Genomic DNA, 27,443 nt, shown 5'->3' with positions numbered 1-27,443 from the left:
TGGTTTTTTTTTTTTAAACTTGTAGTGGTAGTCATGATTAAAAAAAAAAAAGAAGAGAAGTTCTCTGGTTTAAAAAAAGAAACATCCTTGATAGCATCATCATCCCCCTTTCCTTGTGTCAGTGTGACACTGAATCACTTACAGATCGATGCAGGGCAGGAAACCAAGGTGATGTAAGCTATCTTCCACTGTTCTTCTTTCATGTGTGTAGGTCAGGCATCTCCCCCTACCCATCCCCCTCTCCTTTTCAAAACAGCAGGTGCTGTGTGGTGTAGAAAGATCAGTCCATGCACTCTGACACCTCCCTAAGACTGAAATGCTTGTCCTTCCTTAATTAAAACGATATTCACCGAACCAAGCGTGCACACAAACACATACATCCACACCCACACACGCCAGTTATTTTTGCTCAGATAAAAATCCTCTTTGAAGCATCTCAGAAGTTACTGGGTGCTGGAATACGCTTGCTCAAAAACTGTTTAAATAAAGATGACGACAACAAAGGAACAACACCACCACAAGAGTATCTGAGAATGACAGAACATCTCACATCACTGGAACACCAGACGATGACAAATATCTAATCACCACACATGATCCTGCCAAACTCCTGCCCATGAGCTGCACACACACGGTGGGAGAGGGGCACACGACTCCAGGCAGATATTGCTTGATGCTTCTTGTCAGCTTCTGTACAAGTGAACCGGTTGCACAGAAGCACACATCTTTCAGCTTCTGGATTTGTTCTTCTGTTTCTTTTATGTGCGTGTTTTCAGGCTGGTGGGAGATGTTTAACAATGTTGGCCTGGATTTGTGCGCTTTTGTGTGAAGAACCATCGTACTTAAGCAGCCGTGTTTGTTTATTCTTCTGAAAACTGTAAAATAAAATAACGTGCTGCATTAAACAGCATTCAACCAGCTGTGTGTGCAAACACCCCCCCCCACCCCACCCCAAAAAAATCTAAATGCACCGGAATAGAACAACTTTTTGAGGACTTGAATTACTACACTTTTGAGTTTTAAAAGAAACAGCATTAAATAAATAGCCTTCTCTTAAAACAACAACAACATTGGATGGAATACTTTCTTCAGGGCTTAGGGTTTTGAGACAACAGCAATTTGATGGGTCAGGAGACTGATTTGTCTGACAACGGGGATCAGGGGAAGAAACAACGGTGTGGGGGCTGCTAGCAGCAGCAGCAGGTGTTTTCGCTGCCGTCAGACCGTGGCCGACTCAAACAGGTTTTTGGCGGCGAGTTTGGTGAAGTAGGACTTGAAGAAGGTGGGGAAAACGGAGAACTCTTTGGGCAAGGACTCAGCGGGTTCAAAGGCAATCTGGGCCTCGGGGCGCTCCCCCTTGGCCACTGGACACAGAGTGCAGTAGAACCTGAGGGGGGGGCTCTTGGACCCTGCGTCACGCTCCGCTATCTTCTTTGAGATCAGTTTCTCAAGTTCAAGGTCATCGGCATGACCCTCGGCCATCAAGGTGGTGCGCATGGCCTTCCGCCCGTACCAGGCCTTCTGTCTCCCCTCACAGTAGACGCGGAGAGGTCTGCACTTCTTGGCGCCCTTGGGCTGGCTGCCTCTGGCGTTAGTGTTGGCGTTGGTGTTGGCAGCGGCGGTTGGGGTGAGGGTGGTGCCTGGCAAAGTCTGCTCCGGTCTGCTGGCGTCACAGTTCAACACACCCCCGCTCTGAGCCACAGCCTCCAACGAGCAACTACGAGCATCATCTTCCGTGCTGACGTACACCTTCCTGTCCCCCACAGGGTTGAACTCCAGCCTCAGGGGTAGGACTGAGCTTCCCGAGGCTTCCTCCCCCACTGAACACGAATTTGGTAGGTCCCTGCCCCCCTTGCCAGGCACTGTTGCGGACGATCCCATGTGGTTGGGTGCGGGGAGGGCAGCCAGTGAATCGGCCATCATCTCCACGTCACAGCACTCGGAGCTGGGCAGTGCCTGTCCCGACATAAAGTGTTCCTGGGTGTGGTTGTTGTTCTCCGAAGAGGGAGGGAGCCCTGAGCAGGCCTCACAAGCGTCTGTGGGAGGAGAGTGTGGTGGGTGTGAGCAGCACTGTGTGGTGGCCGGGTGTGGCTGGACGCAAGCCCCCTCTGCTGGCGACCCGTTGGCTTCAGGGGCGTGGTGTGGGGACATGGGAGAGGCCTCACTGGGGGAGGGCATGGAGCAGGAGTGCTCCGAGTGGGGAGAGTGCATGCCGCCCTCCTCCACACCCCCAGCCCCTGACGAAGAGTTGAAGCCTGGAGGATCGACCTTGGTTCCCAAGACACGATGACTCCGGCCATCGCTCGACCCAGGACTCCGTGCCCCGGGCGCTGTTTCAGCCAGCACCGCCGGTTCCTGAGCTCCTGAGGGTCTGGAGCTGGTGCCTTCACTGTCAGTCTCTGTACTCCCTGTGGAGATTCCAGCAACAGTTTCTCCCCCCTCCCCCTCCTCCTCCACACACATCCTCTCCTCTCCGTCACCACCACCACCACCACTCTTCCCATCCACCCCATCCTCCTCCTCCACCTCCTCCTCCTCCACTACCACAGGGCCCCCCGTCCCTGGCAGCCTTGACCTCAAACAGGAACACCTCACGCAGCGCCCACAAGAAGATGGTGCGCACGCGGCGGAACCAGACAGCGCGATAGTCTCCCTTGGCTCGCAGGGCCTGCAGCGCCTTGGAGGACAGTGCGGCCAGGTCCAGGGACACGGGGAAGGTCCACTGCAACGAGGTGCTCTTCTCTTGCGTCACCACCTCACACCACGATGAGGCCGCTGTGTTCAGGTCAGAGGGGTCAGGGGTCGGAGGTGTGCAGTCCTGAGTGGAGAAGAGGTAAGGGAGGCCCCATAAAGGCTGGGGGGGCAGGGAGGTCTGGCTGTCAGCCGACTGGGAGGTCTGCGGGTCAGGCGGGGGGGCGCTGCCCGATGGGGGCCACTTGGATGTCTGGGGAGGAGACACACTTTGTATCAACATGCTCATGTGACAACGCAAGAAAAATAAGTGTGCATGTGCACCTGCGTGTGTGAGTTTGGTGTATGCATGTATGTATTTCTTAGTTGGTTTTTTTTTACTGTATTAATAATCATCGATAGGATATTACAGTTATTACATTCAAGTTTTGTATACACATGTATGTACTTCTTAGTTCTCTAATCTACTAATAATCATTGTTAGGATATTACAGTTATTACATTCTTCTTGTCTAAAATGTGCAAGTAAACACATGTATAGCATGTTCTCCTTCCCCGTCCTCCTCTTTTGTTTTTATACTATGATCATGTGTGTTTCGTTTGAGTTAAAGAAGAAAAACCTTGATGTCATGCAAAAGAACAAAAAACAACAAAAAAACCACCAACAACAATAAAACGAAACAAAAAAACCTACCCAAAGAAAAACAAAAATCTGCTCTAGGTACTGTACAAAACACTTTTTTTTTTTTTTTTTTTTTACATATACACATTACATCAATGTTATGCACACACATCAAAATGTGACAAACACACATACACACACACACACTGCATACATACATTTTAACATCTGCAACAGCCCTCCACACATACGCACACAGGCACACACATGCACAAACACACGCACACACATACACAGCCACGTGCACCAACATACACACATGCATGCAATCAAACATATGAACACACAAATACACATTCACAGATATGCATGTGTATGTGTATACATACATATGTATACGCACATAGTCAAGCACACCGCACACAAGGAAGTGGACCTGCCATAACTAAACTTATTGCTGAGTAAAAAAGGTGAGTCTTAAAACCAGATTTGAAAGAGGCGTGGGAGTCGGAATGACGGAAGTTATCAGGAAGCTTGTTCCAAGTCTTTGGTGATTAAAAAGAAAATGATCTGTGTCCATAGGTCTTACTTCTGATGTCAGGTATCCTGAGAAGTTGAGTATCAGAGGAAGAACGGAGCTGGTGAGACGAAGTATAGATATGAAGGAGTTCAGAAAACATACTTTGGGTCAGATCTGTTGACTGCAGAAAAGGTCAGAGTGGATAGCTTATAGTTTATTCGATCAGAAACGGGCAACCAGTGGAGAGACTGAAGGAGAGGAGAAACATGGTCAAAGTTCGAAGCTCCGCAAATGTCTGGCAGTGTTATTCTGAATTCTTTGAAGTCTGTCTAACAGATATTTGGGAAGGCCAGCCAAAAGAGAGTTGAAGTAATCTAATCTTGAGAGAACAACAAGTGTTTTGGTTGCATCAGTATACTGATTCTAAGCAGCTTCAGATAGGCAACTTTACAGATATTCAAAATGTGCTGTTGGAAGGAAAGAGAATGGTCTAGGATTATGCCAAGATCGAACAGAAGGAGAAAGTGAAAAGGTGCGCTACTGATCAGAACAGAGTCAGGAAAGGAAGGAGGTTGACGAAACATTTTGGACAGTTTATCACAAATTCAGTCTTATCGTCATTTAGTTACAGCTTATTGAGAGTCATCCAGTCCGTAATGTCTGCAATGCACTCCTATGTCTGAGTCACCAGTGAATCAATTTCAGCTATGGAGGCTGACTGATAAAGTTGAGTGTCATCAGTAAAGCTCTCATGCGACGTCGTATAATGACTGATGACATCTGACACAGGAGCCGCATACAGCCGGAACTTGGAATTTACAGAAAATGAAGAAAAAAAAAAGTGGCACAAAGTGCAGATTCTGTTCTAAACCTCACACTATGTTCCATTCTGAAGAAAAATGCACACACTCACAGATATACGCTGAACCACACTCACACAAAGACACACACTCACGGAGACAGACACACACACGCCCAGACACATACATACACACACCCTTCCCATAGACACACACACACACACACCCATTCACACATCCATCCAGCCACACACACACAGACACACTTCCACCCTCCTCCACCCAAACCTCCTCCCTCCCCCCCAGACACACCCAAACACACCCACGCTCCCTCCTCCTACAAACCCCACCACACCCACACCTCCACAGCCACAACGAGCAAACAACCTTTGCAGTGGCATATTCGATCTCCTGGATGAGGAGGTCGCGGATCTGGTTGCTGATGTTCTGAGCGATGTTGTGGTGCAGAACAAAGGGGTCCTGCACTGCCAGAGCCTTCACCTGCACGGCAACAGTCACCTCCCTTCACTCACTTCAAAGTCATCATAACTATAACAGTAATCACTCACTTCAAAGTCATAATAACAATAATAATAATAATTAATTCATATTGCACTTTCAAACCTCTCAAAGCAATTTTCTATAACAGGTCAGCCAGACACAAAGTAGAAAAGATGAACACACACACTTACATACACACATGCATGTACACACACACACACACACACATGCTCACACACACACACACACACACATGCGTATATGCACAAGCACACATGGCAGAAAAAGATGTGGATCCAAAGAACACAGACATGGAATAGAGTGACAATAATGTAGAGACTGCCTGAAAAGGAAAGTTTTTAGATTTGTTTAAAACGATGTGAGGGATTGTGACAGACTGAAAAATGGCAGTGAATTCATGGTTAGCACACCTGAAGAACGAAAAGCTCTCCGCTTTCAGTTCAAGGGTCCAATGTGTGAATCCAGGCTACATCTCCAGTGTCCCAAGCCAACCTGTTCTGCAGACCTGCTGGTAGTCCGAACACCATGTTTTGTGTGTATCCATTTGCAGAACTCCTGATGTGCACATCAAAAACCCTGTGATCCATGTCAGTGTCTGTGGCTTATGGAAACAGAAACACACCCAGCATGCACTCTCCTGAAAATACAGTCTGGCTGCCTAAATGGTTGCTGGGTAAAAACGGCTATACAAGAAGAAGCCCACTCGAAGAAATGGATGAAAGTTGCAGCCCACAAATCAGAAAAAAGAAAAGTACAAGACTAAGCTCTATAGTATCACATGGAGTCAAGATGCGAATGATTGATAAATACAGCCTTCAATGCAATGAAAAAAAAATTCCTCCAGTGAAGACAGATAAAGATATGACAACAAAGTGAACAATACACAGTCTGATCCAAGTTGGCGGTCGGTCCTCTTACCTTGAAATCGTTCAGCTGTGGGGAGTTGTCCTTCTCCAGCAGGAAGTCATTGAGAGGCACGACGGTGCCTGATCGCGTCGATATCACGCTGGTGGACAGAGACACCTGGCTGTAAAACTGGAAAAACTGATGAAGCAGTTCATCTGAAACATAAAACCAAATGTGAAGCCCTCGTGGCTCAAGCGCAGGAAGGATTGAAAGACAGTAAGGAAAGAGACAAAAAGTCAAGAATAAAAAAATTTATTAAACTTCCACTCTGCTGCAAACTATGTACATTCTGTACTGATTTTAAAATCTGCATTTTTCAAGCAGACTGATTCTTCTTGAGAAAATTCAGTAGCAGCTGCCATACACATCATAATGTGCAGGCCAAAATGCTGAACATAATCTTGGTAAAGCAACTGCCGTGTCTTTAGGTTCTGATTTGCCAAAATCGCAAATGCTGCCATCAACTAGGTTTGGTACACATTCTCTAACACGAAAACAAATATGACAATGGAATATCGGTTGAAATCTCAACACATCTTCATTGTTTTGCTGCAAATGTGAAATCACTGTTGTATGTTTTTCGTGCTGTCGCCAAAACACAAGATTCCTGAAATCATTTGCAGAATCGAGAAAGCACAGGGGCTGGCTGAGGCAGAGTTACAAATCAACAATAAATAAATCACAATAAACATTACGCATCAAACACATGTCAACCATGTACAATCATGCATAATTTCAACATGCTGTCATTTCACAACAAAGTATACCTTCTTCTGAAGGACTTGCACAAATACAATGCCAGATTTGGACTGACGTTTTCAATACAAAGAGGAAGAGCAAGGAAGAGACAGCGACAGAGTGAGGCAGACAGACAGACGGCCAAGCAAAAGACCAACCTGCAGACTGGGTGTTGGAAGTAGGGACCATAGCCTCTGGAAGGGAGCAGTCCCAGTTCTCTATGACACACTTCTGACCAGCATCTGTGTGCACAACACAACACACACATGTACATCTTCATGTAAATAACCAAGTTTTGTTTCCTACCCTCCCAAATCAACATAAACATGTGCAGTGCCTGAACCCCTTTTATGTGTATATGCTTGGAGAAGATAAAATACACTCATCAAAGATCCTGTAATCTATGCCAGCATTCGGTGGGTTATGGAAACAGCATAACCATCTGTGCCAGGCGTTCGGTGGGTTATGGAAACAACAACATAACCAACATGCCATGCACACCCCTGATAACGGGAGTACGGCTGCTACATTGTGGGGTAAAAACAGTCATGCACATAAAAGACCCCACTCATATATATCTGGGTGAACATGGGAGTTGCACCCCATGAGTGCAGAAAAAAAGAGGAGGAACGGGGAGAATGTATTATACTGTATCGTATCACTTCTTTGTCACAACATATTTCTCTGTAAAATTTGGGCTGCTTTCCCCCGGGTAGTGCACATCGCCACCCCCTCCCCAACACTTTTTTTCCTCTCCCATTTTTCCTGTCTTCACAAAAAAAAAAAAAAAGAAAAAAAGGAAAAAAAAGTTAATTTCTTGTCCACAATCAACACGGTATTCTTTCTACAGAACTTTCGCCAAGAGACAACCAAACTCTCTCGTCGCCGTGGGTTCTTCAACATGCTGCAGGACCTTACCGGTCATGTCGGCGAGGGCCTGCACAGACGGCAGGAGGGGTGGGGAGGTGTTGGCCAGGTAGAAGAGCACCAGCAGGGACAGGCAGTAGTTGGTCAGGCGCGGGCCGCAGTTCTGGTTGCCGGCCACCTGCTTCCAGCGGCCCCAGTAGCGCACAGCGAACACCAGCAGCCGCACACGCCGGTCCTCCGCACACATCTTCAGCAGCTGGGTGTTGCGCAGGGCCAGCCTGCAAGCACATCACTACTGTTGGCAATAATAATAATAATAATAATAATCTCTTCTTCATTCGTGGGCTGCAACTCCCAAGTTCACATGTATGTACATGAGTGGGCTTTTACGTGTATGACCGTTTTTACACTGCTACGTATGCAGCCATACTCCATTTTAAGGGGGGTGCATGCTGGGTATATACTTCTTTCCATATACACCAACGGCTGACTTGGATTACAGGACCTTTAACATGCAAATTTGATCTTCTGGTTGCGTATACACACGAAGGGGGTTCAGGCACAAGCAGGTCTGCACATATGTCAACCTGGGAGATCAGATAAATCTCAAACCGCTACCAAACAGACGCCGTTACCGAGATTTGAATCCAGGACCTTAAGATTGAAAGTCCAACACTTTAATTGGTAAGATATTGTGCCCATCATGATAATAATAATAGATAGTAACTATATGGCGCAAACTCCCAATGTAATGGGGACTAGGTGCTGTTCATGAAACAACACATATACAATAGTGCATAATAACATAACTCTGCACATGAAAAAAACAACACATATATGTGTATCTATACACCAAGACAATACTACAAATTGCAGGTATGAACAATCACACAGACACACACACATGACAAAAATACCCTATACACACACACACACACACACGCTCGTGCACACACACACTCGTGCACACACACAAACATCTACCCACAGACACACACACACACTACAAGATGACTTCGGTAGAGGGCAAAGTGGGTTGGGTTGGAGGAGGAAGAATGCAGTTAGCTACGCTTCATCATACACAAAGGCCTGTTTGAATACATGGGTTTTCAAGTTTGTTTTGAAAGAGGACAGAGTTGGTGAAAGGTGTCAACACAACAAACAGGTGTATGGTGTCGCTAGGTTCTGATTCACACCAGCTTCGTACTGCAAACCCTGCCATCAATTCTAAATGTTGAAACACAAAGTTTTATTTTTTTTACACAAACATTCTAAGACTTTTCCCATCAGCTGTAAAACAATAAAATAAAATAAAAGACACAAAACAAAAACCATCCAGCTTTAAAAAGGTTTCGTTTCCTCAAGAAACAAGCAGATGAATGTATGCCATCACAAGACATCTTCTAAACATATGGGCTCTTCACACTGGAGGTGAAAGACACCATAGGTGGAAGTGACTGACTGTTGTTTTTTTTGACAGATAAAAGTTTGTGGCCAGGATCCAGGGGCTGCTTTAACTCAAGTGTGTGTCTCTACAGAAATAAAGTAAATATTTTAAAAATCCACAAAATTGCCTGTGTTCAAAATCCATATTAAACGGAAACACTTCCACCCATTAATGACACAAAAAAGAAATTTGAACAGAGGCTGGCACCAAGCATCAAACAAGCTCCCCCCTCCACCCCTGCCCCCGTTCAGGTCCAGGACTGGAGTTAACTACGCTTCTGCACAAACCCACACACAACACAGAGAGCAAACGAACAAACCAACCAACCCTGCACTGTCACACCACCACCACATGAACCACCCAATCTGCAAATCTACACACAACACAATGAACAAGCCAACCAACCCTGCACTGTCACACCACCACCACATGAACCACCCAACCTGCAAATCTACACACAACACAATGAACAAGCCAACCAACCCTGCACTGTCACACCACCACCACATGAACCACCCAATCTGCAAATCTACACACAACACAATGAACAAGCCAACCAACCCTGCACTGTCACACCACTACCACATGAACCACCCAATCTGCAAATCTACACACAACACAATGAACAAGCCAACCAACCCTGCACTGTCACACCACCACCACATGAACCACCCAATCTGCAAACCTACACATAACACAATGAACAAGCCAACCAACCCTGCACTGTCACACCACCACCACATGAACCACCCAATCTGCAAACCTACACACAACACAATGAACAAGCCAACCAACCCTGCACTGTCACAACACCCCCACATGAACCAGCGTTTCTGTGCTAACCAACACACAACACAACATGAGGAGCAAACGAACAAACCAACCCTGCAGTGACACAATACACCCAAATGAACCATCGTTTCTGCCAGCCGACACACCACACAATGAACAAGCCAATCAACCCTGCACCATCACAACACCACCACATGAACCACCGTTTCTGTGTAAAATGAAACACAACACTACACGAGGAGCAAACGAACAAACCAATTTCCTCTGACACACAACAAATCATGAGGAGCAATAAAACACACCAGCTTGCACTGACACACAACACAACACGAGGAGCAAACGAACAAACCAACCCTTCACAATAGTCACCCAACACACCAATGCTTCACAATAGTCACCCATCCCCCACACACCAACCACATACACCTCAAAGCCCCACCACTCCCCGCCTCCTCACCTGTTGTTGATGGAGAGGTCGCACTTGATGCCGGTGGGCGAGTGGAGGAACCTGACGATGGGGCAGCGCATGCTGGGCACGAAGAGCACTTCGGTGCAGTGGTGGGCGTGCTGCATCAGGATGCGGGACATGAGCTTCACGCGGTGCACCAGCGACAGCTGCCGCAGCTGGGACGGCATCAAGGGGCCCTCCGTCGTCTTCAGCGCCTGGATCTCACGGATGTAGGGCAGGTTCACCGGCTTCAGCTGTGTCACACACACACACACACACCTTATGCTGTTAGCAGTGTGGGACAGTGCATTCACCGCTTCTGATCAGTTAAAAACAAGAACAACAAAAGAAACAACCACCTTGGGGTGGTCCCTGGGACTCTTTTTCGGTCCCAGTTTTTGAGATCTGATGCTGTCAGTGCTGACAATATATTCAGGACTTCTGATATGGTTTTTTTTGTGATTTTTTTTTATCTAAGTGGACTGGGGGGAGGGTTGCAAGAGAGTTTTTTGCCACTAATTCTAGGAGATACCACACAGATTTGATGCTTTCAGGTATATGACAATATAATCAGGGATTCTGATCAGTGAAAGACAATCTTAGGGGTCATAGGGAATCTTTTACCATTAATAATTGGGGATCTCAGTTTTAGGGATTTCCTGATGTTAGATGTATGGCAATACATTCAGGGCTTCTGATCATTAAACAAGTAAGGGAAGGCCTTCAAGACTCACTTATGATACACACTTAAAGAAAAAAAAGGGAAAAACACAAAAAAACTGATAAAAATGAAAATTTAGTTAATTGAAATGTGTTCTTTATTCATTATTATAATCATATGCAGCTTTCGCATTAAAAAAAAAGAAAAAAAAGAAAAAAAAGAGGCGTCTATGCAGATTCGAACTGTAGATGTTTGGTTTGAGAATGAGTGGTTTTATCAACTTCACTAACGCGAGTTCAATTCAGACGTTCAAAACTTATTATTTAAGCATGTTCTTTTAGTGGAATAAATCGACATTGGCAGTGGAGTGGTAACGCTGTTTAAATCATGTTATTTTGGTTATCTTGGGCATTTAAAAATTTCTTTCAAGTCCAAGGTAAAGGAGACGTTCCCATTGCCTGAAAAACACTGCAACATATGTTCGTTTTTATAGATCTGCAGAGATCCGTGTTCGACAACTCACTGAGAAACTAAGACACTGTCCATTCAATTTCTTTTTTCTGTTCATTCCAGGTAATTCAGTATCCACTTTAAAAAACATTCATATGCAGTAAACACGTTGACGATTATTTAAGAAATTCTTTTAATTCGGTGGTAAAGGTGACGTTGCCATCACGTCAGGCTTTGTAACATGTTTTGTCAAGATCTGCAGCACTGACGTGTAGATGACACTGACCTTAACTCAGTGAAACGGTCGATTCAAATCTTCTTTTCTATTCGTTCTAGTTAATTCGGTGTCCACTTTAGAATATTCATATGCAGTAAACATGCCAATAATGTAGTAAGTGTCACTGTATGTGTTCTATCCAGAATGTATATTTCTTTGCTTTTAAATGCGAACAAGAAAAACGACGTCATGGCCTATTCTCACCAGACAACAGACTGGTAAGCTGCAAAGGGATAACAGCAGTTTTTTTTTTAATTCGGAGCGAAGATCAATGAAATAAACTGTTAATGTTTCGGAAATATGGCTTAACTCGGGAGATGTACAACCTATTATTGGTATGACTGTGAAGATTTTTTTTTCCTATTATGTTTAAACCATTTTTTTTTTTTTGGTCCCATGCACAGGTGGTTATATTTCTCAACATAGAAACATGCATCACAAATTTTGGAATTTTATTTTTAGGACAAAGTACGGAAGAAAAAAACAACCTAAAACAAACAAGCAAGCAAAAAATAGAAAACAAACAAACAAAAGCATATCATTCAAGTTACACATTTCACAAGTTTCTTTACACTGAGGTACACTTTGTTTCAAGTCAAAATAACAGAAAGAAAATTATGTCATCATGTGTATTGATGCTGAAAAAACAACAAAAAACAAAAAAACACATACACATACATATACATACATACACACACACACACACATGCACATACATATACATGTTTAAGCCAAATTTGGTACTGGCAGACAAAGTATTTCCAGAGAAAATGGCGATGTTAAAGTTTACCACGGACACACAGACAACCGAATACCGGGTTATAACATAGACTCACTTTGTTTACACAAGTGAGTTAATAAAATGCCCTGAGGGTCTCTGGGTCCCTTTTATTGTTAATTCTAGGGATCCCAGTTTTAGACATCTGAGGGATTCTGTTCAGTTTTCAGGAAATCTTGGAGGTAGTATGGGGAGAGTGACATCAAAGGGACTCTTTTACCATGAATTCTAGGGATCCCAGTTCCAGGGAGATCGGATGCTGTCAGCTGTGACAATACGTTCAGGGTTTCTAATGAGTTAAAAAAAAAAAAAAAGATTTCTTTGGGGAGCGTGGTGGTCCATGGGACTCTTTTACCATTAATTACTGGATGTCTAACGGGTGCAACAGCTGAGCGGTTTAAGTGCTGGAATTCAATCTGAGGATCCTGGGTTCGAATCTCAGTATCGGTGCATGGTGGGTAAAAGGCGGAGATTTTTTTTATCTTCCAGGTCACGATATGTGCAAACCCGCTATGGCCTGAACCCCCTTTTTACATATACGCACACAGAAGATCAAATCCACACTTTAAATATCCTGTAATCCACGTCAGTGTTCTGTGGGTTATCGAAACAAGAACACACCCAGCATGCACACCCTTGACAATGGAGTATGACTGCCTACAAGGCGGGGTAAATAAATAAAATGGTCATACATGTAAACTGTTAAATGTCTGTATGAGTGTGTATGTGTGGGTGACTGAAATTGAAGGGTGGATATTGCCTATTAACCACTGATGGTGGGAATCATAACCTGTATAGTAACTCATTCTAAGATCTGAACATCATGATTCTCACACTGCACCACAGGGAAGGCACAGAGCGGTCGATGTGTAACTGTGAACCCTGTCAAAAACAAACATACTGCTAACGCGTTTGACCAAGACTATTTCAAACACATGTCCTGGATGATTTTAAAGTAAGACTCATTCCACTTCCAGATTATTTTTCCTATTCTAGGAATATTCATGGTGTTGTTCTTGCCATTTCTTTCTGAAAAGAAACTGTCAACATTCAAGCATTCTGTTAATTTTTGTAGATTGTCTACACTGGTCTCTATTTTTGTTGTTTAAAGTGACGAATGTGTGCAGTGGTTCATGCTTTTTACTAGAAAAATAATTGAGTAAATTGTGTTTAGTCATTTCTTTGTGGGTTTTTTTGTTTGTTCTATGGCAAGTTGGTACATTACGTTATTTAGATTTGGGTGCAAAATATGCCATTTTGATAGAATCTCGAGACAACTGCAGCCCATTTTGATAAGAATCTGTCATAATTTGATCAACAAAATGACATACTCTGCTGCAAGACTTAAAAAAACCCAAAACACTGAATGACAAGAAAATGGCATATTCTGCTCCCAGATAAAAAAACAAAAAAACAACATACCAAAACAAACAAACAAACAAAAAAAACAACAAAAAACATATGCAGAGATGCCAACTACTGTCAAGTGTTTGTAGAAACAATCATGAAATTTGGTAGGAACATTTCGAATTTGGGAGGAACACTTGGGCTCCAAGCCACATCAGCAAACAGGCACGGATACTATTTAACCGAGATGCAACTTGATTTACCCACGTTCTCTCTTGTTCGGGCAAACGATTAAGCTGATTCGTGCACTCAATGCTGTTTCAATGTAAACACGCAAATGATTAGCTGAGCATCATCACATGAGACCAAGGTTAGCAGTGACTGCCCTGGCCTCGTGACCTATAAGTCTAGAGCGTCTGGGTAATATCATGACAGGAAAGCATGTGAACATGCTATGTAATCGAAAATGAACATGTCCGAACAATTTTGACGTTGGCGTAATGTCGGAACAAACTGTGATACAGTGTAACAAAATATGGCGAAATGGTAACAGTTGGCATCTCTGCATATACAATAACATCTGATATGAGCTGCCGCTCTACTTTCAAACCATCACCTGGGAGGACAGACCTTGTGTCTGAGAATCTCCTCCCGCTGCAGACTGACGTCAGTGTCGTGCAGGTCCAGAAAGATGTCCATGTCGCAGCCCCTCATCCCAAACCCGTTCACCGACGACCCAAACTGGTGAATGGTGCACGCTGCAACACAAACAAAAGACATCAATAATTTGGAAGAAAAACTGAAAAGGTTTCAGTCTCAAAGTGTCAAAGCATGCAGACTTACCCATTTGTGTATTCTATGCCATATATGTTTAAAAGAAGAAAATAAAAGTAGAAAAAGAAAGGAAGCAGATGCCTGACCTGTGCAAAAAGTTAGTTAATTCAATGATAAAGGTTTTGAAAAAACATCCACTACTTTCAAAAGCATCTTTCAGTGTTGGAATAAAATAAAACAGAAGGTAGAGAATAGATAATCAGGAGTTTATTTCAGGACCTTTTATCCTGATCCAATTCACACTGACAAAGACAACCAACCCATGTACTAAAGTACATTACAATCATTATGACCTGCACTGACACAACACATCTGTGACTACCAGACTGATAAGATTCAGGTTCAGACCAAACTGATAGTACACTGGTTGATGGACTTGCTGTTAATCCATTAATCCATTTCCATTTCCTTGTTGAAACAGGAATGAACGGACCCAGAAATCATTATGAGCAATTCTGCTCAACACTTGGATTTTATCAGAGATGGATGTAAGTTTACAGTCTGGCCAACAGCAAAGCGAGAGCTGAATGATGAATGGTTTTTCTATTGCAATTGGATTTCATTAATATCTTTGTCTTTAGTTAAGGACTATGACTCTAAAATAAGCAGGCAAAATTGCAAAGGCTCTCAGAGCTGCAGCCTTGGCGGGAAGTTGGCTTTCAGGTACCATCCCAACGCCAACTGACCTAAAGCCCTCTGGATGCAACTTGGGCAAGACACTGTCCACTAAAATCAAATTCTGGCCCAGTCAGTCAGTACTGCAGTTGCTTCCTCTGCTGCTCCGATGGTCATAGTCAAACACAACTGACTAATGTACTGAACATCTGCGCACACACAACCAGATCTTCAGGTTCAAAGATCACTGCTAGGCTTCTTACCCTGCGCAGCCTGAACCACATTAGAGAAGAAGTGTTATGGAGTGCCCCGACACAGCCTCTCTCACTTCTCTTGGTCAACCATTCTAAACGAGAGGACCTATGAGCTTGGGATGAACAAACGTCTTCTAGCAGGGCTCATACTCATGAGCTCCAACAAAATAATTAATCAAAACACAAAACAAAAAAAAAACAAACCCACCTAACATTGAATGACTATCAACATCAGTTCAGCAATCAAAAAGCATTGAACTCTTAGATCTGAATCATGACTGTTACACAGACAAATGGCTTGCACTGCAGACTATCTGTCTGGCCAACTGACACACTGAGAGACAGACAGACAGGTGTACCGATGGACAGACAGACTTACTGGGGAAAAATGGTTGGAGGACAGAGTGGAGATAGTCACACACATTTTTCCTCCTCTCCAGGTCAATGTCTGACAGACGCATGGATTCGTACAGCATCTCCATCTGGGCCAGTACCTGTTGACACAGACACACAGAAACACATTAACACACATCTGGGCCAGTACCTGTTGATACAGACACACATTAACACACATCTGGGCCAGTCACTGTTGACACAGACACACAGAAACACATTAACACACATCTGGGCCAGTACCTGTTGACACAGACACACAGAAACACATTAACACACATCTGGGCCAGTACCTGTTGATACAGACACACCTTAACACACATCTAGGCCAGTCACTGTTGACACAGACACACATTAACACACATCTGGGCCAGTATCTGTTGACACAGACACACAGAAACATATCAACACACGTCTGGGCCAGTCCCTGTTGACACAGACACACATTAACACACACCTGGGCCAGTATCTGTTGACACAGACACACAGAAACACATCTGGGCCAGTATCTGTTGACACAGGCATAGAAACACATTAATACACATCTGGGCCAGTCCATGTTGACACAGACACACAAAAACACATCAAAACACATCTGGGCCAGTACCTGTTGATAGAGACACAGAAACACATCAACACACATCTGGGCCATTATCTGTTGACACAGACACACAGAAACACACATCTGGGCCAGTACCTGTTGACACAGACACACAGAAACATATCAACATATATCTGTGGCAGTACCTGTTGACACAGACACACAGAAACATATCAACACATATCTGTGGCAGTACCTGTTGACACAGACACACAGAAACACATCAACACACATCTGGGCCAGTACTTGTTGACAGACACACAGAAACACACCAACACACACATCTGGGCCAGTAGCTGTTGACACAGACACACAGAAACACATCAACACACATCTGGGCCAGTATCTGTTGACACAGACACACAGAAACACATCAACACACATCTGGGCCAGTACCTGTTGATAGAGACACACAGAAACACATCAACACACATCTGGGCCAGTATCTGTTGACACAGACACACAGAAACACATCAACACACATCTGGGCCAGTATCTGTTGACACAGACACACAGAAACACATCAACACACATCTGGGCCAGTATCTGTTGACACAGACACACATTAACACACATCTGGACCAGTATCTGTCGACACAGACACACAGAAACACAACACACACACATCTGGACCAGTACCTGTTGATAGAGACACACAGAAACACATCAACACACACACATCTGGACCAGTACCTGTTGATAGAGACACACAGAAACACATCAACACACATGCAAAAAACATATAGGCACTCATGGATGACGGATATATGTGAACACATCAACTCACATGGATGCTAAATATCTGTAAATGCCTGCACTGACATACACATACAAATAACAGGCATACACATCAGCCAAACCATTCTACATACTGTGTTTTATACCCTAAATCTATCAAAACCAAACAGAATCACAATTCAATTTACAGCCAAAAAAACCTGCTTAAATATTCTAAATCCTTAAAAAAATATTTAAAAATCCACTGACAGACTTTATGATCTACTGAATCTTTAACATAGCTAAAACCTAACTTTGCCATTTCTGACTTTTGGCTATTCTGCACATCATCTTTCTTTGTTCTTGAAGATCTCTTGATTTTGTTCAAAGATTAAATATTTTTTGCTCTAAGATCACAACAAAAAGCTTCTATCACTGAGGAAAAACAAACAAGTATCATAAAAACTTGAACCCTACAATCACAACTCATTTCTTACAGTTACACACACACACACAAAAGAGTCAAGTACCGTAAAGTTCGGTCTATTGAGCGCACTGGTATATAAGCCGCACCCACTAAATTTTGGAAAAAAATTGAACTTTATACATACATAAGCTGCACCGGCTTATAAGCCACACTTATTTCCGGTACCGGAACACATACTGATACTACAGAAAAGCTGTTGATACTGTAGATTATGAAATAAACACAAGTGGGAACAACACAAAGAAAAGCAAGTGAAAATACTGCTAGTGCCACAAAAAAATAATAAATAAACACAACGAAAATGAGATCCATAATTCAGGGATAGTCACATTTATTCAACGTCATTCTGCTTACTGAATCCACTAAAATCTTTGTCTTCAGTGTGCGAGTTGAAGAGAACCAGCAGCTTCCTCCGCCATCTTGTCACTGACTTCAGCCTCGCTTTCACTTCATGAGCATGAAGGTGGAGGTCGCTGCTGGTTCGTCTGCTTGGTCGATTGCCTTCAATTTGAAGGCTGCATCATAGGCATAATGTCGTGTTTTCGGCATGATGAGGGTGTACGCTTGAGCAGAGTAGAACTGAATGCTGATCTGAAGGCTTTAATGTGTGCGGATTTGATTTACAAAACGTGAACAGTTGGCACACTATCCTGAAGCTCATCCAAAAATTCATGGACAGAAATCATGACACTCCCGGGATCGTTAAAATCCGCAAATAAGCCGCATCATTGTATAAGCCGCAGAGGTTGAAGCTGGGGTAAAAAGTCGCGGCTTATAGACCGAACTTTACGGTATTTCGATTTTGACATCAGTTTGCTTCATCACCCATAACAACTATGCTGCAGCAAAACTTCTGAAACTACACAAGAGCCTGTTTGACTTTCACACAAAAACAAAAGTGAGAAGGCTTGGGCTAGCATGGTAGATATATCAACTGAACAACACAAGAATCAAAATGGATTAACCCCCCAAAACAGAGTATGGCTGCCTACATGGCGGGTTAAAAACAGTCATACATGTAAAAGCCCACTCGTGTACATACGAGTGAACGTGGGAGTTACAGCCCATGAACAAAGAAGAGGAAGAAGAAAATGAATGAGCTGCTTCAGCTACTTTCTGAAGAACATGACAAACATTTTGCTGCTCACACTGTCAGCCTGAAGCAAGGTGCCCATCAGCTGTTCATGCAAGGAATCAGCCTGTTGCCCTTCCTCCTTGGATGCCTTGGCTTTGCGCTGATTGCGCTCGGCATCGGGAGGGCGGCGGTGAGGGGTGATGGGCTTCCGTGGTCGCACTGTCAGGGTGAAGCCGCAGAGCTGGTGGTTCCTCTGGTTCAGCGCCTTCTGCACAGGGGCCTCTGTGTCGTACTGGACAATGCAGTAACAGCCCTGTGGACAGGCCTTCAATGGTAACTCATGACTGATTGAAACGGATGCTTATATAGCGTCGACATATGAGAATGTACATATGGGTTGGAAGGAACTGGTCAGGCATATACTGCCTTTTTTTTCTTTTCCTTTTCAGTAGATGTGGTACAGAGTGTATGGATCTCTCCACATTCTCTGACACCTTTTCACTGAAACTGGATGGAACTACCCAATTACTCCCCCTTTTTTTCCCCATTAGCTTCAACAACAAAACAGATTTTTTTCAGTGGATGTGTACTGTATATAGATCTGTCCACATGTTCTGACACATTCTTTCAAATGAAACTGAAAGGAACTACCCAATTACTCTCCTTTTTTCCATGCATACACAAGTGTAAAACCACAACAAGACGAAGGGAAAGAAAATGAGAATAAGAGAAGCAACAGAGAAAAAGAGACGGGAAGGGCCAAGAACAAAACAGCAGGAGAGTGAAAACAGACTGACAAGGACACACAGAACTGACAACTTAAACAGTCTCTAATGGTCAACAATCTAGCAAGACATTTATCAATACATCAGCAGAGAAAACCAACAAATACTAGTTAAACTGCAGCCACAGTGGTTACAATTCCTCAGTTATTCATTATTCACTGTCCCGGTCGTTGGTGTCAGCCATGTTTGAATAGTCTGTCCCCTTCAATGCTGCTTCACTATTTCTTGAAATGTATGTTATTTTTCAACGTGTGTGTGAGTGTGTGTGTGTGTGTGTGTGTGTGCTCGTACTTGCATGCAGGTGCATGTGTGCGCATGCGCGTATGTGTGTGTGCTTGTGTGTGTGTGTGCGGGTGCATGTGCCTGTGCATGTGTGTGTGTGTGTGTGTGTGTTTGTGTGTGTGCAAATGTGTGTGGAGGGGAAGGGAGGTTTGGTGTGTGTGTGTAGTAAATCAAGCCATGTGTGGTACTACTTGCTTGTGTTTATTTAGCTTTAAGTGTGTTGCTTTCTGATCTTTTGGTCAAACCTTTGTAATGCTGTGTGCGCACTGGATTCAGCTGTGGGTTGAGATATTGTGTGGATGGAGTGACAAGCCTGCCAATGCACAATTCATTTCCAGAAGGATGAATAAAAATGCACAGTACTGTACAGCATTGCATTGTGTGGTATTGTCCTGCGTTGTATTGTACTGTATTGCATCTCTGTGCATACATCGTGTCAACATTTCCAGTTGAACTTGAAGAAAAAAACCCACAAAGTGGTGAGGCTTGTTGTTGGAGGGACAGAGAGTGTGTCTCCCCTTCACACAGTCTGTCCACAGTCTGGCATGGTGAGGCACCCTGAAAGAAAACTCCAGCTGAAGACGGCAGTATTGGGCCACTGGCGCAATTAAAACCATGATACCATGCATCCACACTTCCATGATGATGCAGTCCACAGAATCTCGATGTGGCGCTCGTCCTTCAGAGACCCGCTGGAAAGGCTGGGAGCCAGGCCCTATGCATCAAAGGGGCACACCCCAAGCAACCGGTGGTCGGACAAGGAAATTCCGCATGCCCATGCGACGAAGAAGGAGACCTCATCCTCCTGCTGGGGCCAAGCAAACAGTACCACCCAGAACACTCAACATTCTCCAGTAGAATGCAGAAGGGGTGCATAAGAAGAAACTTGGCCTGGCAGAAAGGATGCACCAAGAAAATATTGACATTGCATGTGTCCAAGAGACACATCTGACCGTAAACCTTCGCTTTCAAGTGAGGGGTTACGAGGCCATCAGGTTGGACCGTGAGGAAAGAAACAAAGGAGGGGTGCTTGTGCCTGCGGAATTCCATCGCGGCACAAGAACTCAAGATCAACACCAATCAACAGGCAGAGATCCAAGGGGTTGATATAGTCTTTAAAGAACACATCATCAGGATCTACAATGTCTATTGCCCTCAAGATCGTGATCTTTCCCTCACATACATGACATCCCAGACATCAACTGTGTGGTGGTGGGAGATTTCAACAGTCAGAGAGATGGGGCTATGAGGAGATGGACAGGAGAGGCGAAGAAGTTGAGGATTGGGAGATTGACACGCATCTTCATCTCATCAACCAAGAAGATGATGAACCCACCTTCTACTCTAGACGCTGGATGACCACATCAACACCAGATCTAGTGTTCATCACCAACGACCTGTTCGTCAGGACCAGAAAAACAGTCCTCAACCAGCTTGGAGGAAGTGACCACAAGCCTGTAAAAGTCTCTATCAACCTCAACTTGCAGGCTCCTCAAGCAAAGTGTTTTCCCCGCTGGAATTACAGAAAAGCGGACTGGACTCTCTTTGAGACCCTCACAGATACATACACAAAGCCAATCAACATCAGGCAGAAGGACTGAAACAAGATGGTTCAAGACTTCACAAAGGCCGTCTTGAAAGCCGCTGTAGAATCCATCCCAAGAGGAGCACGCAAAGACTACAAGCCCTACTGGACAGAGGAGCTTCAGAATCTGGAAGATGCTGTTGCGGAAGCCAGGGACCGAGCAGAAAAGCAGCCATCACTGGAGAACAACACAGCGCTGAAGGAAGTAACTGCCAGATACAAGCTGTCCTGCGCACAAGCTGCAAGAAAAAGCTGGCAAGAGAAAACTGAAAGCCTAAATCTCGACAAGGATGGCAACAAGCTGTGGAAACTGGCTAGAACCCTCAGCAACGAAACAAGTCACACCACAATAACAATACAAGAGAATGGAAATTACCTCTCTGGAAAGAAAGCAGCAGACCACTTCATAGACATCTGTGAAAACATCAGCAATCTGGAAGTCCCTCCTGAACACAGAGCTGCAGTGCACAGGGCCCAAGGTGAACTTCATGAGAAAGAGCCCCAAGAGGAAGTCATGACCTCAGTTTTCACAGAGAAAGAGCTGGAGGAAGCGTTTCAGAGCCTCAACCTGAAGAAGTCACCTGGACCAGACGGAATCACAAATGAAATGATTCTGCATCTTGGGATGAAGAGCAAGGCAGTCCTTTTAACAATCTTCAACTTCAGCTGGAAGATAGGATCAGTCCCACAGTGTTGGAGGGAAGCAGACATAATCCCCATTTACAAAAAGGGAAAGGATAAGTCGAAGGCTGACAGCTACAGACCCATCAGCCTTACAAGCTGCTTAGGAAAGCTGATGGAGAGACTTGTCAACACTAGGCTTGTCTGGCACCTTGAGAAGTATCAGCTGCTGAGCCCTGAACAGGCAGGCTTCCGCCAACACAGATCAACAGAAGACCAGATCACATTAATCGCTCAAAGCATTGAGGACGCATTCCAAGAAAAGAAGAACACGCTTGCTGTCTGGATTGACATGGAGAAGGCGTTCGACAAAGTCTGGAAGGACGGACTCAGGCTCAAACTACAGCGATGTGGTGTGTCTGGGAGGATGTACACCTGGATCAGCCAGTACCTACACAACCGCCAAACCTGAGTCAAGATTCAGGGCCAGAAGAGCAAGAAGAAGGTGCTGAGACAGGGAGTACCACAAGGAGGAGTCCTTTCACCAACGCTGTTCCTCATTTTCATAGATGACATCGTCAGAGAACTGCCAAGAGGGGTCAGAGGAGCGATCGACGCAGATGACCTGGTACTCTGGTGCTCTGAAGAGTACACCACTACAGCACAGGTACGCCTCCAGACTGCGCTCAACAAGATCACCAACTGGACCAAGGAATGGCTTGTTTCTGTCAACTCAAGCAAAACAACCTACACAGTCTTCAGCCTATCCAGCAAGAAGCAAGAGGTGAAACTGACACTGAACAACCAAAGGCTTGCAGAGGAACCCACACCTACCTAACTGGGAGTGAGCTTTGACCGCAGGCTCACTTGGAAACAGCAGATCACCAGATGCTGTAGTAGGGCCAAGCTGAGACTGGTGATCATGAAGAAACTTGCAGGGACAGACTGGGGGGCTGATGAACGTATCCTAAAGAGACTCTATACGGGGAGAGTCCGACCTGTAGTTGAGTACGGGACATCAGCATGGGTATCAGCTGCAAAGTCTAACCTCGTCCATCTCAACAAGATACAGAACCAAGCTCAGCATGTCATAACCGGCGCCATGAGATCCACCCCAATCCTGAAGATGGAGAAGACCACTGGGCTACAGTCATTGGAGGACAGAAGGGATACAAAGATCCTCATCAAGGCAGCAAAATTCAAATGCCTTGAAAACCATCCAGTGAACAATAGAATGAGCAGACCCACCAAGAGCCGGCTGAAAAGAGGCAGCTTCATCCACCAGTCAAGACTCCTTGAAAGACAAACCCCAGTCTTGATGGAACACGAAGCAAAGCCTATCCCGGCAAATGTAACCCACCCATCTTGGAAGAGGCAGGTGTTCCCAACAGTCGTCACCAGCATTCCCAGAGTGGAGAAGAGAGGAACACAGTCAGACACCCAAAGGAAGGCCCTGGCCATGGAGTACATCTGCAACCAGTACCCCCAGGAAGACTGGAACCAGGTCTTTACAGATGGCTCCGCCACAGAAGCAACGAGGGATGGTGGAACTGGAATCTTCCTCTGATACAAAGACGGAGATAAAGAAATTGCAATCCCAACAGGAAAATACTCCACCAACTTCCGAGCTGAGCGAGAAGCCCTCTGTGAGGCAGCCACAAGTCTCGCAGAACTCCACAAGAACAACAGGGCAGGTGGTGGTGTTCTCAGGTGCTCTCTCCGTGTTCCAAACCTTCAAGAACTCCCACTGCAAAGAACAGAACCATCTCACTTCAGCCCTTGTTGCCCTGAGTGCCAGAGTGGAGAAAGTGGTGATACAATGGGACCAGCACACTGTGGCATCAGAGGCAACGAAAAAGTGGACATTCTGGCAAAAGTTGGTGCACAGCAGGAGCAGGCCAACAAACTGGTGTCATACGATGAAATCAAGACAATCATCAAGGCACAGCAAGGAATAAAGTGGCTCCTCCAGCACCCCAAATATAACCCAGAAGACAGATACCATTTGCTGGAACGACAGGAACAGGTCAAGATCTTCCACCTGAGGACTGGACACAACCGCCTGTTCCACCACATGCACACAAAATTTGGCACTGGACAGAGTGGAGAGTGCCCATGTGGTGAGGGACCAATGACAACCGACCACATCCTTCAAGACTGTAGGACGCATGCAGCATCCAGGAAGAAGTACTGGCCAACACCGACAGCAGTGGAAGCCAAACTGTATGGCACCCTGGAGGAGCTGCGACGGATGGCAGCCTTCATCGAGGACACTGGGCTGCTCATCTAATGGGAGGCGAACGAGGAAGAAGAAGAAGAACTCACAACCACACACCTACATAACTCACCAAATGCTCTCTCACACACACACACCTTTTGTGTCTCCACCATGATGCGGGTGACGGGCCCAAAGCGCTGGAAGTAGCTGCGCAGTTCAGAGTGGGGGATGGCTGCGGGGAAGCCATGGCAGTACAGGCTGTTCCGCGCCATCGCTTTGCGTCGCTCCAAAGCACCCAGTGCTTGCTGGTGACGTCGCCCCTTCACGTGATCACGCATTGTCACTTCTGAGAACCACATACCACATGAAAACAGGGTCATTTGTCAACTGTTTTTTACAGCGAATTTGTTCTGGATACAGAAAGCAAACACTTAACGAACACATTCATGACATGTACCACCAGATCTATACAAAACCTTTTGAAGCTGTCACACATCCTCCCCAAACCATATCCCGAAGAAAACACTCTCCATTCCCGTTAAATCAACATTCAGACTTGTACAATTGTGGTTTAACTAAAGTTATTGAAAAAACAACAACAACACATATCCAGTTTATTTTCTTCTTTGCATCTCAGGATGTAGTGCAAGCATTTATCTTGAACTATAAATATATATATATATATATGGAGAGAAAAAGACATACATAAAGACTTGACCACAAAACTTGCTCCAGATAATATTTATCAGAATATTGGTTCAGTTTTGTATGGAATGTTCTCATACATGTACTATCTATAGTTTTATAAAATAAACAGTGTGCTGACAAAAATGTGAGTTCAGTCCTAAAAATCATAGTAACAGGTGCAACAGCCACGTGGTTAAATTTAATCTGACTGAGGGTCCTGGGTTCCAATCCCAGTCATAGCGCCTGCTGGGTTAAGGGTGGGGATTTTCTGTTCTCTCAGGACAACAGATGTGCACATCTGCTAGTGCCTGAACCCTATCGTATAAATCATTTATACGCATCAGACTCAGTTCAAAGCTTTTAAGCCATGTCCATTCATATACTTATAGAGCTTCAATCAAATTCTCATCAAATGTAACTATTAAGCCTGCCAAATAAAAAATTTGCATCTAAACTTATTTCAAATGAAAAAAACCCCAACAACTTGATGCTGGAGAGCAGTGAAAATATGGAAAGTTTAAGTGCACACATTACCATGAAATCCTAAATCAAATTATGGTGAAACCTTTTTCTTAAAATACTGAATAAAAGTATGTAATTTCCATGAGTAAGTGTGGAAGGTGGAGTAAACAAATGTAAGTTATAAATTTGATGGAAGCAAACAGAGAGACTCTGATAACATTCATCACCTGAAGAAACTCCAATGTTGCACACTTCACAGAAAATGGGATGAGCCATCTTGCTGCACCTGACAGCACGTATAGAGATGCCTCACTGGAAGACAAATAAAAACTGAAATATAAAACAAGTTTACCATCTTTTTTTGTGTTCAAAATATACAAGTTACAAATAAAATGCTACTTAAGTTCTGGCACATGAATCAGCTATCATCTTAACAGAGCTTTAAAAACCTGACATGGTTAACAGTCAGTGTTGTGACACCTGCACAGTAAATAACTCAGATGACTTTTCAGTTTATGGGATTTTTCAATCTGTGATTAGCTCCTATTTGTCCTAATCCTAGCTAGAGTTGAGTTATGACATCGTATTCAAACGTGAAGATTGTAACCATAAATATTCTTTTCCAAATCAAAAACAAACATCGTAAATATAATGTAATAAATTTACTCAACAGCAAAGTGGGCCAGTCCCACAATGACCTTATCAAAACTTTCACAATATACACAAGTCACTTGCAATAATGCACAAGTCTAACACTGCAGTCTGACAGACTGATCTGAACCAAAGGAAATAATTCTACTTCGCATACTTGTGGCGGACTAAAACTTCCACAGATCTGATTATCATGACAGTTTTTTTAATGTCGTTTTCCTGTAATGTTATCTTTTAAGTCTTGTCAATGAAAATGCCTTCTTTCCGTGAATGTACACATACTGTGTTGCTCTGTTTTACGTTAGTTTCATTTTAACTTTGACAAAAACTAACACGTCCGATACGAATGTTCTGATAAAACGGAAGCTGTGGTACAAACCGATTTGGTAAATTTACCTAACGCTATGCAATTTATGGATGCGAATCTCAGAAACAACAAGGTAGCTTCTGCCTTCGTTTTCTTCAGCCGTTGACTTTTCCTTTATCTTTGAGCGCCGCCATGTTGTCTGATTTTGACCCGGAAGTAAATGTTCGGAAACTTGGCCTATTTTGCATCTTGCTTCGAAACGGGTGAATTTCAGAAATGAATTATTTCAGAATATGCGTACGTGCGTCCGTGTGTGCGTGCGTGCATGCGTGTGTAAATGTGTGTGTGTATATATACACACATATTTCTACGAACGCGAACACTTACACTAACACACACGCTTATATTTACACACACACACACACACACACGGCACACACAGCTCTCTCTGTGTGTCTCTCTCTCGCCATCTGTCCCTCTGTGTGCGTGTCAGCCACACACACACACACACACACACACACAAATGCACACTAACACGCACACTAACACACACACACACACACACACACACACACACACACACACACACACACACACACACCAGTTTCAAGTTCCAAGTTCCAAGTTTTAATTATCCTTTAACTCCTATTGGAGTATGGAGTTACTGCAAAATAATGTTTTCATGCCCAGAACAAACATTTCCAAATACACAACCATGTCACATAAAAGTTGAGAAAACACAAATGTCTTTTAACTCCAAAAGTGTAGCTTGGCAACATTTGCAAATTTAATCGTCTTACTTACAGCTGAAATGACTTGTTTGCCTCCTTTGAGCATATTACAAAAATTAAAAACCGATTTCGGAGACAAATATTTTTTAGGAACATATATCTATTTCGTAACTGATCATACTGGGACATTCCATTATAAAATGAAACTCATCCCCAATCACAGACATGTTACAAACCTTACAAAGCCGTAATTACTCTCGTGGCATGCCTTT

The 27,443-nt window shown here is 44.1% G+C and overlaps 1 protein-coding gene across 1 annotated transcript; it reads right to left on the bottom strand.

Annotated features, from left to right (window-relative positions):
• On the bottom strand, nucleotides 1-26,641 carry LOC143290532 (uncharacterized). The gene is given in 13 exon segments (XM_076600056.1): nucleotides 1-2,478; nucleotides 2,480-2,944; nucleotides 5,021-5,134; nucleotides 6,074-6,216; nucleotides 6,958-7,041; nucleotides 7,718-7,944; nucleotides 10,363-10,607; nucleotides 14,497-14,624; nucleotides 15,949-16,063; nucleotides 18,916-19,167; nucleotides 24,489-24,679; nucleotides 25,710-25,794; nucleotides 26,530-26,641. Coding segments are annotated over 12 exon segments (3,273 nt in total). The 5' UTR covers nucleotides 25,759-25,794; nucleotides 26,530-26,641; the 3' UTR covers nucleotides 1-1,218.
• Nucleotides 26,642-27,443: the final 802 nt, after the last annotated feature.

Source organism: Babylonia areolata, chromosome 15 (assembly GCF_041734735.1).
Source record: "Babylonia areolata isolate BAREFJ2019XMU chromosome 15, ASM4173473v1, whole genome shotgun sequence".
Taxonomy (NCBI): Eukaryota; Metazoa; Mollusca; class Gastropoda; order Neogastropoda; family Buccinidae; genus Babylonia; species Babylonia areolata.
Note: the sequence above shows the minus strand (reverse complement) of the source record. Positions and strands in the feature narration are given on the sequence as shown.